Here is a 12,940-nt window from a genome sequence, read left to right as displayed (position 1 = left end):
AAAACTTAAAATAATTTTATTGTACAAATGTACTTACAGCATCAAATAATTGTGCAAAGTCATATTTACTATACTTACCACAGATTTTTATGCCAAGAAGCAGCTTATATAGATTCTATGGGAAAATTTTAAATTTCTTATTTTAAATTGAAAAAGAAATGTTTGTATAAAAATTTCTTTTCTTTTCTTTGTAGGCTCCTGCTGCTTTTGGCCTGGTATCATTTTTAATGCATGATGGTTTGGAAAAATCACGGATAAAACGGCACTTATTTGCATTTTCCGTGTCGGCTCCTTTGTTAGCCATTATTACCTATTTCAGCTTGAGTCAAGTAAATAAAATTTTGTGTTTCATTTTGTTTTTTTGTTGTTGGAACTGGTTTGTGTCATCTGAAATAGATTTTTATTTTCTATTCAAGTTTTATGGAATCCAACAGTTGGTAACCTTTTTTTTGGGGGGGGGGGGGTTCTGTTCAATTTTTAGATGCAGCACTCTATACGCCAATTACTCTTCAATTTGAAAACAATATTTCTGACATGCGCAAATTTCATTGGTGCATCTGGAGAATGCTGGTTCTTATTTCATTTGTTTTTATATTTTCATATCTTATATAATTTTCTTTTTGGAATTAAAACCCTGGCAAAAAAGAAAAGCATTAAAACTATTTTTTCACTAATTGCATTTAGGAAAATACATTTTTGAAGTTTTTAAATACTCTCAATAAAAATAAATTAAAGAAAAAATTTTTTTAATTATTTCTTCTTTCCATTTTTATAACAAATTTCAAACTTATGAAATGTTCATTTTTAAAACGTTTTTGTGCAGCCTAGTCTGAGCATGGCTGTTAAAGTGATATCATGCATGTGGTATTAGGGCAGGGGTCGATTTGCAACTATTTTCAGAAAATCAACATGGCACTGGTGATGATAGTTGGGATTTGGTGTGATAAGAACATATACCAAAAATTAGATTCCCATCTTGAACAGAAAATTGAGCATTTAATTTTAAAAATCGTGTAGAAAAATGCTAAAAATCCTTCATTTTCATAGCATTTTTCACAACACTGTAGAAGACTAGGATATAACTACCCTAACTCGCTACAAGAAAAAATAATGAAACGAATTAAATGAAAAAAACAAAGAACTCAAATACTGGAATAAAATAAACATGTCGTTTATTTTCTGTTGAGAAATGAAAGTCTTGGGTGTACACGTGTTCATTCGGCCGTTGACGACTACGCGCGTGGAAGGAAAGGGGAATGCAATAGAGAAACGCGAAGTGGCAAGCCGACCTGTAGAAAGAGAAGGTTAAGCTCAGTAGAGCGTCGCACACATGTCTGTTTTGATGGACCAAAACAGAAAGGGGAGATAGAGTGAGAAAGTCAATCCAGGTTTGGAGATAGAAAGCATATTAAGTGTACGTACTGTCTGTTGGCTTTTTGTCCCACATAGTAGCAAGTGGTGTGAGGTATGCATGTGCACGCGCCTCCCGAAACGGCGGTGGCTGGTGTGCCGACCAACCACCTCGGAAAGCAGGTTGGAAAAGGAAGAAGCCGCTTATTGCTCTTTCTTTTATAGGTGTTTCTGGTGGTCTTTTGCGCATGTGTGGATTTCCTTTGAAAGGGGAAGTGACGTTATCCTTGTATGCGTACGTGTGCGCATGTAAACGTGAGTGTGAGTGTATATACGCGAACGTGAATATATGTATGTGTGTGGACGTGTGCACGTATGTATATAACAAGTAATATAGCTTGAAATGTGAACGCGTGTTTTTGTGTGAGACTAGGAAAGGCTTGCGCAACATTGACTTTAAAATTTTACTATTTTTATAAAATATTCAATTAAAATTGATATATTTATATGAAATACATTGAAAGACAAATAAATACATGAATTATAATTTTAATTATGAATCACAACTAGCTAAATATCAACTTTTATTGTAAAAAAAAAAGCTAATTAGCAACTAAGTCTTTTAAATTTCACAATTCCAAAAGATATGTGGAGATGTATTACACAATATAACAACTTGATACAAGTTACAGAACCATGTATTTTAATTTTTTATTAGAGGCAATAATATAAAATTATAATAGAACTAAATTGTTCTGTATAATTCCCTTTTGAGGAAAATGAAGGTCTAATTTGCTGGTACGATGACTTTGTAATAATGTGTCTGTCTTGCTTCCTGCCCATACAACTTTTTGAGAAAAATCAATCAAATTTGACCAGTGTGTGACTGCAAACTTGATAGCAGTAATCTTTTTCATTTTTTTTTTTTTTTTTTTTTTCTGAGCTGTTCACTATTACTGGGAAAAACAACATGAAAAAAAGAACAAAACAATTATTTGAAAACACTTATTTTTTATATTTTTGCGATGTAATATGAATAAACCTAAGTATTATTTGGGTAAATTAAGAAAACTAATAAAATTTAATGGATAAATATTTATTTACCTAATGGACAAAATCGTTTGAATGCCCTCTTCTCTCACATCCAATTCATCTGAGTTTATCATCGATATTATATTTTCCGGAACTAGTGCAAAAACACTATATTTTGAACAGTTTAAAACAGTAATTTGGATTTCAGTTAACTGTTTTGTTCTCTGAATCATTAAAATATACTGTTGTTGGTTAAAAAAAATATTGTCGGTTTTGTTCTCAAACCAACTAACTGCATACACTTGGATGATAAATGTGATAAAAATATTTAATTTATCATAGTGTTTGAGAATAGACAACTCTAGTCCATAAACACATTAATCTTGTGGCTTATGTTAGCCATCTGCCTTGATTCAAGGTCCCAATTTTCTAAGTTAACTTATCCACAAGAAATGCCAACAGTATACTCAAAAAGTAGCCTCTGGTCTTCACATTTAAATTATTTGTTTATTCTGCTGTCAGATAATGATGATCGGGAGGGACACTAATTTTTTAGAATTCTACTTGAGGCAAATCTTGATAATTATTGATACAAAGTTGCCCCAACGGACCAGTAAATGTTGTTAAGCTTTTTGTTGGTCCATCAATTAATTTAAAAATTGCTGTAAATGATTGTTCTTCTAGTGGAACCTGAAAATGGGGAAATTTGCATGTTTAATAATAGAGCTAGATTACATAATAAATACCAATATATTTATTTTCCACAAAAAAGGAACATAATTGCAGGTGAATCTATAGAATTAATTTTACCTCATTGTTAAGTGCAGACTATGTGCCTTTGTTTTTCTGTCTTGCTCTTTACTGCAAAGTTATCACATCTCAAGACAGAAAGTTTACAGCTACAAGAAGATATATCAAACAGTCTGTCTAGCTGTTCCTACATTCTTTTCACTTTGACAGGAAATCTCTTGCAGCAATCAATCTGTTTGGCCTCTTATAGCAAAATATATTGAGCTTCTATCCTATATAATATTACCTTAACAAGGGCAATTGTGGATTGACTGCTTGCCGAATACTAATTATTTCCTTGGCAATTAACTTAGAAATTTCACTATTTTTTAAGTGGGGATAACTGTTTTTGAGGAAATAACTAAACTGGATGACTTGTTGTGAAGTTGGGGGTGCTGTTTAATCCAAATGACAAGGTGGACCAGCAAATTTTGTGAACTACAGGTTAAAACTGAACGTCATGCTTTTACTGACATTCTAATCTGAAAAGTAAAATAAATAAATGGATTATAATTGAAGGAAACTGTATTAGCCTATCTTCCAGTTTCATACGTAAAAAAATAAGTGCTAGTTATAAGAAATAATGAAAAGAGGTGAATTAGATATATTGAAGAGAGAGGACCAAACCAAATCAGAGGCATAGTAGTGTTTAGTTTAGACATTTTTAGCAGATTTTAGCTCCTCTTTCGATAACATGAATTTATCCATAAAGAGATTCATTCTTGCTGTAGCTGTGCCATTTTAAACAAGTGTTTAGTGTTTAGAGTTTGAAAAACCAGTGCTTGTGCATCTATGTTATTATGCTATTTTTAATAGTATTTTCAAGTTAAATTTAATTTTATGAAATTTTTGTTTATTAAATTTTTAGGTGAAAGTACAGAATAGTTACAATATAACCTCTTTCCCATATTAAGAATGGCTTTCTAAATAACAATTATTTTAGCACAATAACATGCACAAATAACGAAAAACCTTTAAAGGATTTTCCTTATTTACTCGTATTAATCTTTGTGGATTATCTGATTTTAAAACTATAATTTTAGAAGAAAAACACTGCTTAAAAACAATTACTCACTAAAAATAAAAGAAATGAAAATTTGACACTAATTTTCTGCAAAGTATTTTTTATTAAGTAGAAAAGCTTGAAAATTTATGTGGTTATGTTTCATAAAGAATGTGTAGAATAAAATTGTATGGACTATTTTTTTTTTAATATAAAACTGGAGTATTACCATATTTTAATAAAAATTTCAAATAGAATTGGATGTGAAATATTAGGTTGAACGTCATAAAATGCCATTATTTTTGCAATAACCTAATAGAAAAACAAATTAAAAAAGATAAAACAAATGTTTAAATTCACTGCAGACACTTGAAATATAATAATATATATTTTAAACAAGTCTTTTCCGTTTTTCCTTTTGAAATAATTAAGCCTAAATCGTAATGTTTTCAAATTAAATAATAAACAAACGTTAATTTTCAATATCAATAATGAGTGTGTTTTGAGACGGTGAAATTATAAATGTTTCCACCCAAAATAAGTTCCTGAAATGAAAAAGCGAACTTTGGTCGTTATTATTTAAAAAACATAATTTTGCTTTTACACTTAATATTTATTTTATTAATTCATTATCCTCACTCATTTTATTTAAAAATGTAGTTTAAAATATATTTTAAGTAACGATTCCATTTTCTTAACAGTACGGATTGTTTTGATGATGGGACGTTCTTGACAATTCACCGAAAAACTTTTAATCACTTCAATTTTTCAACTTTTAAAGTCATTTCCTCAAACAAAGATAACGATTTTGAGAAAAATATTTTCTGTAGGTCAAACCCCAACTATCATCACCATTGCCTTACCGGAGTTCCAAAATCGACCTGCCCAGATCTGTCAAACAGTCGGACTGTGAATAATGAATAAGAGCTTTTATAAAAAAGCATTAGAAAACTTTTCATGTTGCATTTAAAAAAAAAAAAAAAAAAAAAAAAAGAACATGGTTCGATTCCTACCAAAATCCAACTTTATTCAATACTAGCTGAAGTACCTGGCGTTGCCAGGTTGTATATATATTTGAATATTTCGTCCTCGTACATTATAATAAAATAGATTAAACAAAACAAATTCATAATGTTTAATACATGTTTTTTTTTGTTATGAAAATCATATTCACGGAAATTAACTATTCTACTGTAAGCAAAGTGTCGTTTTAAAAATAATGGGCAACAGAACTGAGAATTTGACTCCTGTCATTCAAAATTTCTTTAAAAGTATGAACTGTATTCGTCTTCGGTCGTGATGGATTTCATTCATTACAATGAATTTTGAATTTTGTTACGATAACTGCAAAATGTCAAGAAAGGAATTTTACTCAAAATCGCATGATTATTTATATTTCATTAGTTACGAAAAATTCAATTTTGTATGAAAATAAGCATCTATTTTGTATTATAATTGTCTTAAAATTATTTGAATGCAGTAAATGTTTCAGGAAAATTTTCTAAAACACAACAAAACAGAATCACGAACACTCATGCAAAAATTTGTAAGGAAATTTTTATCAGAGAAATAAACCTGTATTTTGTGTTGTCATAATGTCCTGTGTAAGAAAGCTTTATCAGATAAATTAAAACTAATAAAAACACATTCGGAAAAAAATTTGCAGTTTTTGTTTGGTATTAATATTTGTTTATCTAATCGATAAATTAATTTAAAAAAATATATATGTATGTTTTCATAAAAATATATGTATGATTTGGAATGTTAAAATTTAGAAAGCCATTCTTAATATGGAGAGGAAGGCTTTTTAAATGTTTTACATTTTCATCTAACAATTTAATAAAATAGAATGATACCATATAAATTTAATTTAACCTTAAAATCCTATCTGAAATGTAACATGGTGTGTACACTGCAAAAACACCAAATATTTATTTGAAATTAATAATTGTTGATCTAATCAGTCAAAGAATAATAAAAAAGATATATATGTATGTCTTCGTGTATTTAACTTAATCTCTGAAATGCTTATTTTTATGAAAATATAGAAAAACACATGCATTCGGAAGCGTTAGAATATTTTATTTGAATGTAATATTTGTTTGTCTAATCAATGAATAATAAACAAAGATATATAGGTTTTTCTTTGTATTTACAAATTCATAACTGCGAGTTAAGTTTATGTATTTCATTTTTTTATTTTTATACAAAGACATGAAAAAACCTGAATTGGTGTCATCAGCTAAAATTGAACTAAAAAAATCTAACATTTCAGCCTGATGTTATTTTCTTAACAACTTGAAGGATTGAAACAAATATGCTTATGCGCATCAAAAACAAAAAAATGTCGGCTAATGGTTGATGAGCATTTAATGTAATAAATTTGCCGATGTCTCTACATGATATACATGTATGTAAACAAAGATATTACTTTCTGTAAAACATCCTTAGTGCATGAATATCATTTCCTTAGAATTTGTGTGTAACCAGTAGTTTAAAAGTTTACCTGTTAGATATTTACACATACATATATACATCTACTGCTTTATTTATATAGATGAAAAACAAGAATCATGTATGTAAAATTACACATGTTTGAAGCAGAATACAATCAATGCTGTAAAAACTGAATTATGAATTTATGTAACAAACAATAATTAAAACAGAAAAATCAAAAAGTAATGAATAATTTAAAAAATAAAAATCAAAGATAAATTACAAAAATGAAATAAATCAAATTAAATTCAAACAAACAAGAAAGTTCTTAGTGCATAAATATTTTTTTTAAGTCTAACAAATAAAAGATTTGAGTAATGTAGTTGACTGTTTAAAATTTTCTTTTAATAGTAGTAATGTAGTAAAATGAGTTTAGTTAACAAATAATGGCATGGATTTTTTTTTAATGTTAGAGTTTCTTGATATAGTATGACATTCAAATGAATATTAAAATTAGTTTTTGAAAAATCCTCATTCATAAAGTAATTTTAAAATAAAACTTCCTGTCAGAAATAATAAACTTGAAACAGTTGTTTTGCGTACACACATAAGAATAAGTTTTAATCAAATTATTTGTTCTACAGTTTTAAAAACTAAAAATATATAAATTGAAATTTGTAAACTTTTTCAATAGACATATACACTTGAAATATTATTGTACAAATGTCACTAATTTTTTAAATTTTTTTTTAGGCCCTTGTAACAAAATATAGTTAAAATGTTTAGAAAAACTTGTTTTGCAAAATAGTAAAACTCTTTTTTTTGTAAATATCTAAAAATATCTGTTATTTTTTGTTTTCATGAAAAAATTCCTAACAACCCTCGGCAAACTGTCCTCCACCCCTCATTTGATAAAAGTTGGACTAAATATACACTCATTGCATCCTCCTCCCCCACCCCCAAATCCAAACAAAAGTTGTGGTTGTGATTAATGGTTAAAGTGTTAGTTGTTGTACTGAGGAGGAGGAGACACGTGTTTTGTTTTTAATTTCTTTCTCTTTTTCTTTTTTTCCACAGCAAAGTAAAGAAACTTTATCAGACTTGCACGCAACTGGTTTTGCTCTTTTGTTCAGTGCTGGGACATTCCTATACGTGGCCACAATCCATGTTTTACCAGAAGTGGCCAATTCCTCATCATGTTCTCCTTCATCACACGATGGAGTCAGTATTACGAGGGAGCAGAAAGGATTTAATAAAAAAGAACTCTTAACCTTTGTTATAGGATCAGCCATTCCAGTCTTTTTGGCTGTCGGTCATAAGCATTAATAAACAAAATAAACTTTTTTTTTTTTTTTTAATGTTAAAAAAAAAAATCTCTTGAACTTTTTCTTTTCTTTTTTTCTTAGATGCTGTCAATTGATCTGTTACACAGAAGCTTGAACGGACACATCGTAAGAAATTCCGTCCTTATTCATTTATTGTGACTGGGGAAATTTATATAAAACTTGTTATAACTAGATAAGCTTTAAGTTTCCTGAAACTTGTGAAGTTGATGCCAAATGTTTTACATTATTGTTCTCTTTTACTGCCACTCTCAATCTGTCAAGTGAGATTACACACTCTTTCTGCTATTATTAATATAAGAAATACTCTCCTTCCTATTCCTGCTCCAAGCTGAATACTATCATCAGTTTTTTTGTTTTTTTTTGTTACTATGAATTATTTTTTCATCCTCCAACTCTAGTAATCTCTGTGCATTTCAAAAACTAACAAATCGGTTTCTTTTGTAGAGTTTTTTTTTTATTATTTATACAATACAATGAGTGTTGCCATCTTGCTTGTCTCTGTAATAATCTGACAAAACATTATTTTTGCATTTCAATAGTTAACATTATTTCTAAAACGAAAACTCTCTTTGCAAAATGCACTAAATTTGACTTAAAAAATGGTGGTATGGCTGTAAGTGTTGCTGTTTATTATATAAAATTAAAAGTTGTGTACTCATTGAAGAGTCAGAAACTACACAAGATACACTAAAGCTGGTGATGTAAGTGAGTTTGAATGAGATGTAATAAAAAAAAAATACTGTTATTCATTCTTTTGGAGTCACCAGAGATCAAATTAATGCATCATTGGAGAAGTACTTTGTTCAAAAAATAACTCTGAAAGTAGGTCAGTGAGTTGACTTTTTCTTTCTATTGTCTTTCTAAAATTGGCAAACTAGTTCATAAAAAATGTTACACTTTTTTTTAACTTGAAATCACAGAAACATATATTCTAGTTCAGTATTACCTCAGACAGGTTTGATAAATAAAAAAGATTTAGCTCAACTGGTCATAAGATTTTCTTAAAAAAATATTTGGGCATGTTATCGATTTAATAAAATTAGCAAAGGTATGAACCTGGACTCACAAATGGTGAAAATAGCATCTAATACAGTTAATCATTTACAAAATCAACATGGTCATTAGCATCAAGATATAGGCGTTTATTGAGGGGAGTGGGTCTGCTTATTGGGTTAGTTAACACGAGCAGAACTACTCTGCCCTTCCCTGGAATGAATGTATAGGTGTACTCCTACTTCTCAATTTAATTTTTGTAATTGGTTAAATTTTAAAGCAATTGCTTTTATTTTTTCTTTTCTGGTCCTTGGTGAGTCCAAATGAATTAACTCATTTAATGTGGCAGACAAAATGATCCTGACCTCTGAATTGAGACAATGGAAGTGACCTTAACTTGTCCTCACTACCATAAGAGTCTTTACATGGCATGTCATTTAAAAATTAATGAAATGACAAAAGCATAGGAAAAACAAAATGAAATTATTTATTGCACTGCAATAAGCAATTTTGTTTCACTAAAATGATGAACTCAGAATTATTTTCATTGCAATGGTTAAAATGAATCGAATTTAATGTCTGAAATCTGAAGAAAAGTGAGAAACCAGTCAGTGGTTTGTGAATGGCAATATTTTTGAGGCAATAATTTACATATTAATCTAGTGAAACTGAGCTTTAATGCTCCCATTGAAGTCACTTTCCTGGTCAAGTTTCAAATCTTTTTTATTTATCAAACCTGTCTGAGGTAATACTGAACTAGAATATATGTTTCTGTGATTTCAGCCAAAAACATGCACTAATTCATCCAAATTCGACACTTAATCATCTTTGTAGAAGCAGACAAATAATGATTTTTAAAATACTTATTTTCATTTTAAAATGATTGCAATTTTAATAAAAAAGCATGGAAGTTGCAATAAACATTGGTGTAAGTTTTTGGAACACCTAAATCTGCAAAGCGTTGTAGATATCAAGGGAAATTGTAAATGTTATGGGTGTTCAATTCAAAGGATATGACTATTAGTGTAAGGTAAAGCTTTTTTTATAATTTCATTTTGCAAATAGTTCTTAGAGGTTAAGTGCAAAATTGTCATGAAACATTTGTAAAAAAAAATTGCAATTCACACTACTTGGTCTGACACCATGCAGATTGGAGCCTCCTCATTGTTAAGGGGTAGGGATAATTTACTATTTATTATTAGAATAAACTTTTATGAATGGTAAGAAGGAAAATAAACAAAAGTTTTTATGTTTATTTATTAAATGATAATACATTTCTATTTAAAAGTGACCAGTTTTTTTTTTAATTTTCCATTATTTAAAAAAAATGATTTTCATTTAATATTTCAACATTTGATTAAAAAGATATAATCATGATTGATTTTAAAAAAATACCAATTATCAAAAATTCAATTTAAAGATATAAAGACTTTCAGTGAGAGATTTAGTCAAAATATTTGAATCGAATTAAAAAAAATCATTCCTTTGAATTAGGCAAACAGTTCTTGTGGCAGGTCTTTCTTGTCAGGGTAACTGTCTTGTGTGCCTTGTTGAAGAACACTCACAGTTGCAATGTCATTGGATCGTCTTATTACTTCGGAGAGAGGTAAGTCAGGTCGGGTGGACAAATAAAAAGCCAAACTACCAAGAAAAGCATCACCAGCGCCCTACAAAAAAGAAACATTTTTCAAGAACAATGAAAATTCTTTAGAAAAAGAAATAAGTGGACAGACAAAAGTATTTATGATGCATTTTTATGAAAAGGAAATGTTCTAACAAGTTGGTCAATTTTTTCTGTTAAAAAAAAAAAAATGCATTTGTTTTGAAATCTTCGTCTGTGGTTACCTGCCTCCCAGACATCAACAAAGTTAAACCCAAGGTCAATGTAGAGTGAGAATCTTATTTCAAAATGAGAATTCAGAGCAGAGAGAGCCATGATTGATCCTGTCAGCATTTCTTAGTGTGAGTGCCTAGCAATGAACAGGAGGATAACCTCCATTGATTGAACAAATCTGATCAGAATATGTAACAGGTGAAGATGAATGATGAGAAGTGGTAGGAGGATTGTCTAAGAGAAAGGAGGAGAAAAGTCACAATACTCACGGTGCTGTCAACTGCTTTTACTACTTTGGCTGGAATATGAATCGGATTGGGATCTACTTCACTCACAAACACAGAACCCATCTTTCCGAGGGTAAGTATTACATTGGAACAACCACGATGGAGGAATTCTTTGCAAGAATTCTTTGCATCCTGGATAGAATCAACTGGCTTTCCCCACAAAGAAGCTGCCTAAAAATATTGAATTTTAAATAAAATGTAAAAATATGAAATATTTAATTTTACTGTCCAAATTTTATGAAAAACTTTTGTACCTAATGTTTTGGCTGAAGATAGAAAACTGAACTAATAAAAATTAAATATTTTTTTTTTTTTTTACAAACTGAAAATTTAGTTATTGAATTTTTTGAAAAAATTTTCATAAACTTTTTAGGAGGTAGAGGGTTTGGGGGAATTGTAGACCTCCACCATTTTTTAAATTGTAATATCCAATTTGATAATATGAAGGAGATAGAAAAAGAAAATTACCTCCAATTCATTTACACAAAAGTAATCTACCAATTTGTAGATTTCATCAGGCAAAAACTTTGGAACCGGTGCCACATTGAGAATCGTTTTTACTGCAGAGAGCAAATATATATATATATATATATATATATATATATATATATATATATATATAAAAATAAAAAAAAGCAATAAATGAATAAGTAAGATAAAATAAATAAGAATTTTCACTGAAGAAAATAAAGAGAAATTAAGTTAGTTCAATAAAACAATAATAAGGTATTTCTAAACTCACACACACAACAAAAAAGACTTAATATTGAATCAACACATTTTTACCATATTTTTTATTTATTTATTTAATTTTTTTTGCTCAGACGTATTTCATGATATTTGCATTTGGGCACATGTGACAAATTTTAAAATTTGATAACAATCACAAAGAGAATACTTTATTGTGAACAAATCTGATGCCATTGCTAAATTAAAAAAAAAAAAAAAAAAAAAAAAAAAAAAACTGAATTTTTTGGTTCCAAAAAATTTCTTAAAAGGATGATATCTCACATAATTTATGTGAAACAGAAAATGTTCTAAATCAGCAATTTCTATTTATGCATTTATATGGTTAAATTTTCAGAATTTTTTTTTAGTTTTTATGTTTATCTTATGGTGAAAGTTACAACAAAATCTGAGGATATGTGTCAAGCTCCTAAATTTCTGCATGATTTGACATGGAATTATCGAGGTGGTTTTATCAACCTCTTTGCTGAATTTATTGCAGATAAATATTCACTCGTTCTCCGCATAACCTATTTTAACTTTACAGGGAGGGTTGATCTATAGTGTATAAATATAGGCTTTCTGTAGTTATATTTAGTGGTTCTGAGATGTTCAGGCTGAAGTCTAGGAGTGCCAAGGATCTGGAACTATATGTATGTTCAGTGTGTGAATTCATGTTGTTAAACATGTTAAAAATTAAGTTTGCCTCCCCTTTAAGTTTGTGCTAGAATAAGACCGTCATCTGCCTCGTGAAGAAACTATAGGAATGGCAGGATGTGAGTGCACAGTGTTCTAATTTATCCATAAACATGATGTGATGAGCAATCTCAAGAGGTTGGATCCCATAGGCAGTCTTATTATTTGTTTGCATAGTATGTATTGTCTTATTATTTGTTTGCATAGTATGTATTGTCTTATTATTTGTAAAAGTTTATGTATATCAGTAGCAGTGAGATCAAAGCAATAGATGTTGCTGGAGGAGATGCAGTCATTAATTATGCCTATTGCAGTGTATGTGGGAACAGTTTTGTAGAGGGCAACAGCATAAAGATTGAAGGCATATTTGTTGTGTTAAAGTTGTTCTAATGTTAGTGAACGCAACCTGTGGATGACTTCATCTGAGCTACTGTCTGGGGAAGATTAG

The 12,940-nt window shown here is 29.3% G+C and overlaps 2 protein-coding genes across 5 annotated transcripts in view; one reads left to right on the top strand and one right to left on the bottom strand.

The window, feature by feature from the left end:
* Positions 1–159: 159 nt before the first annotated feature.
* LOC145256390 (zinc transporter ZIP9-like) lies at positions 160–7,953 on the top strand. The gene is made up of 2 exons (XM_080115241.1): positions 160–329; positions 7,688–7,953. Exons 1-2 carry the CDS (start codon positions 228–230, stop codon positions 7,934–7,936), a joined length of 351 nt encoding a protein of 116 aa, XP_079971367.1. The 5' UTR covers positions 160–227; the 3' UTR covers positions 7,937–7,953.
* Positions 7,954–10,188: 2,235 nt separating this feature from the next.
* LOC145256387 (ribokinase-like) overlaps positions 10,189–12,940 on the bottom strand; it is a 212,233-nt gene continuing 209,481 nt past the window's right edge. For all 4 annotated transcript variants that reach the window (XM_080115236.1, XM_080115235.1, XM_080115234.1 and 1 more), the window contains exons 6-8: positions 11,539–11,630; positions 11,053–11,241; positions 10,189–10,616 (exon numbers count right to left, since the gene is read on the bottom strand). In XM_080115236.1, coding sequence (XP_079971362.1) covers positions 10,440–10,616; positions 11,053–11,241; positions 11,539–11,630 — 458 coding nt within the window. In that variant the 3' untranslated portion in view covers positions 10,189–10,439. The remainder of the gene's footprint in view (positions 10,617–11,052; positions 11,242–11,538; positions 11,631–12,940) is intronic.

This window comes from Euprymna scolopes, chromosome 32, assembly GCF_053919585.1.
Source record: "Euprymna scolopes isolate OS-2025 chromosome 32, ASM5391958v1, whole genome shotgun sequence".
Lineage (NCBI taxonomy): Eukaryota > Metazoa > Mollusca > Cephalopoda > Sepiida > Sepiolidae > Euprymna > Euprymna scolopes.
The sequence above is the reverse complement of the archived record's forward strand: the minus strand, read 5'-3'. Positions and strand labels throughout refer to the sequence as shown.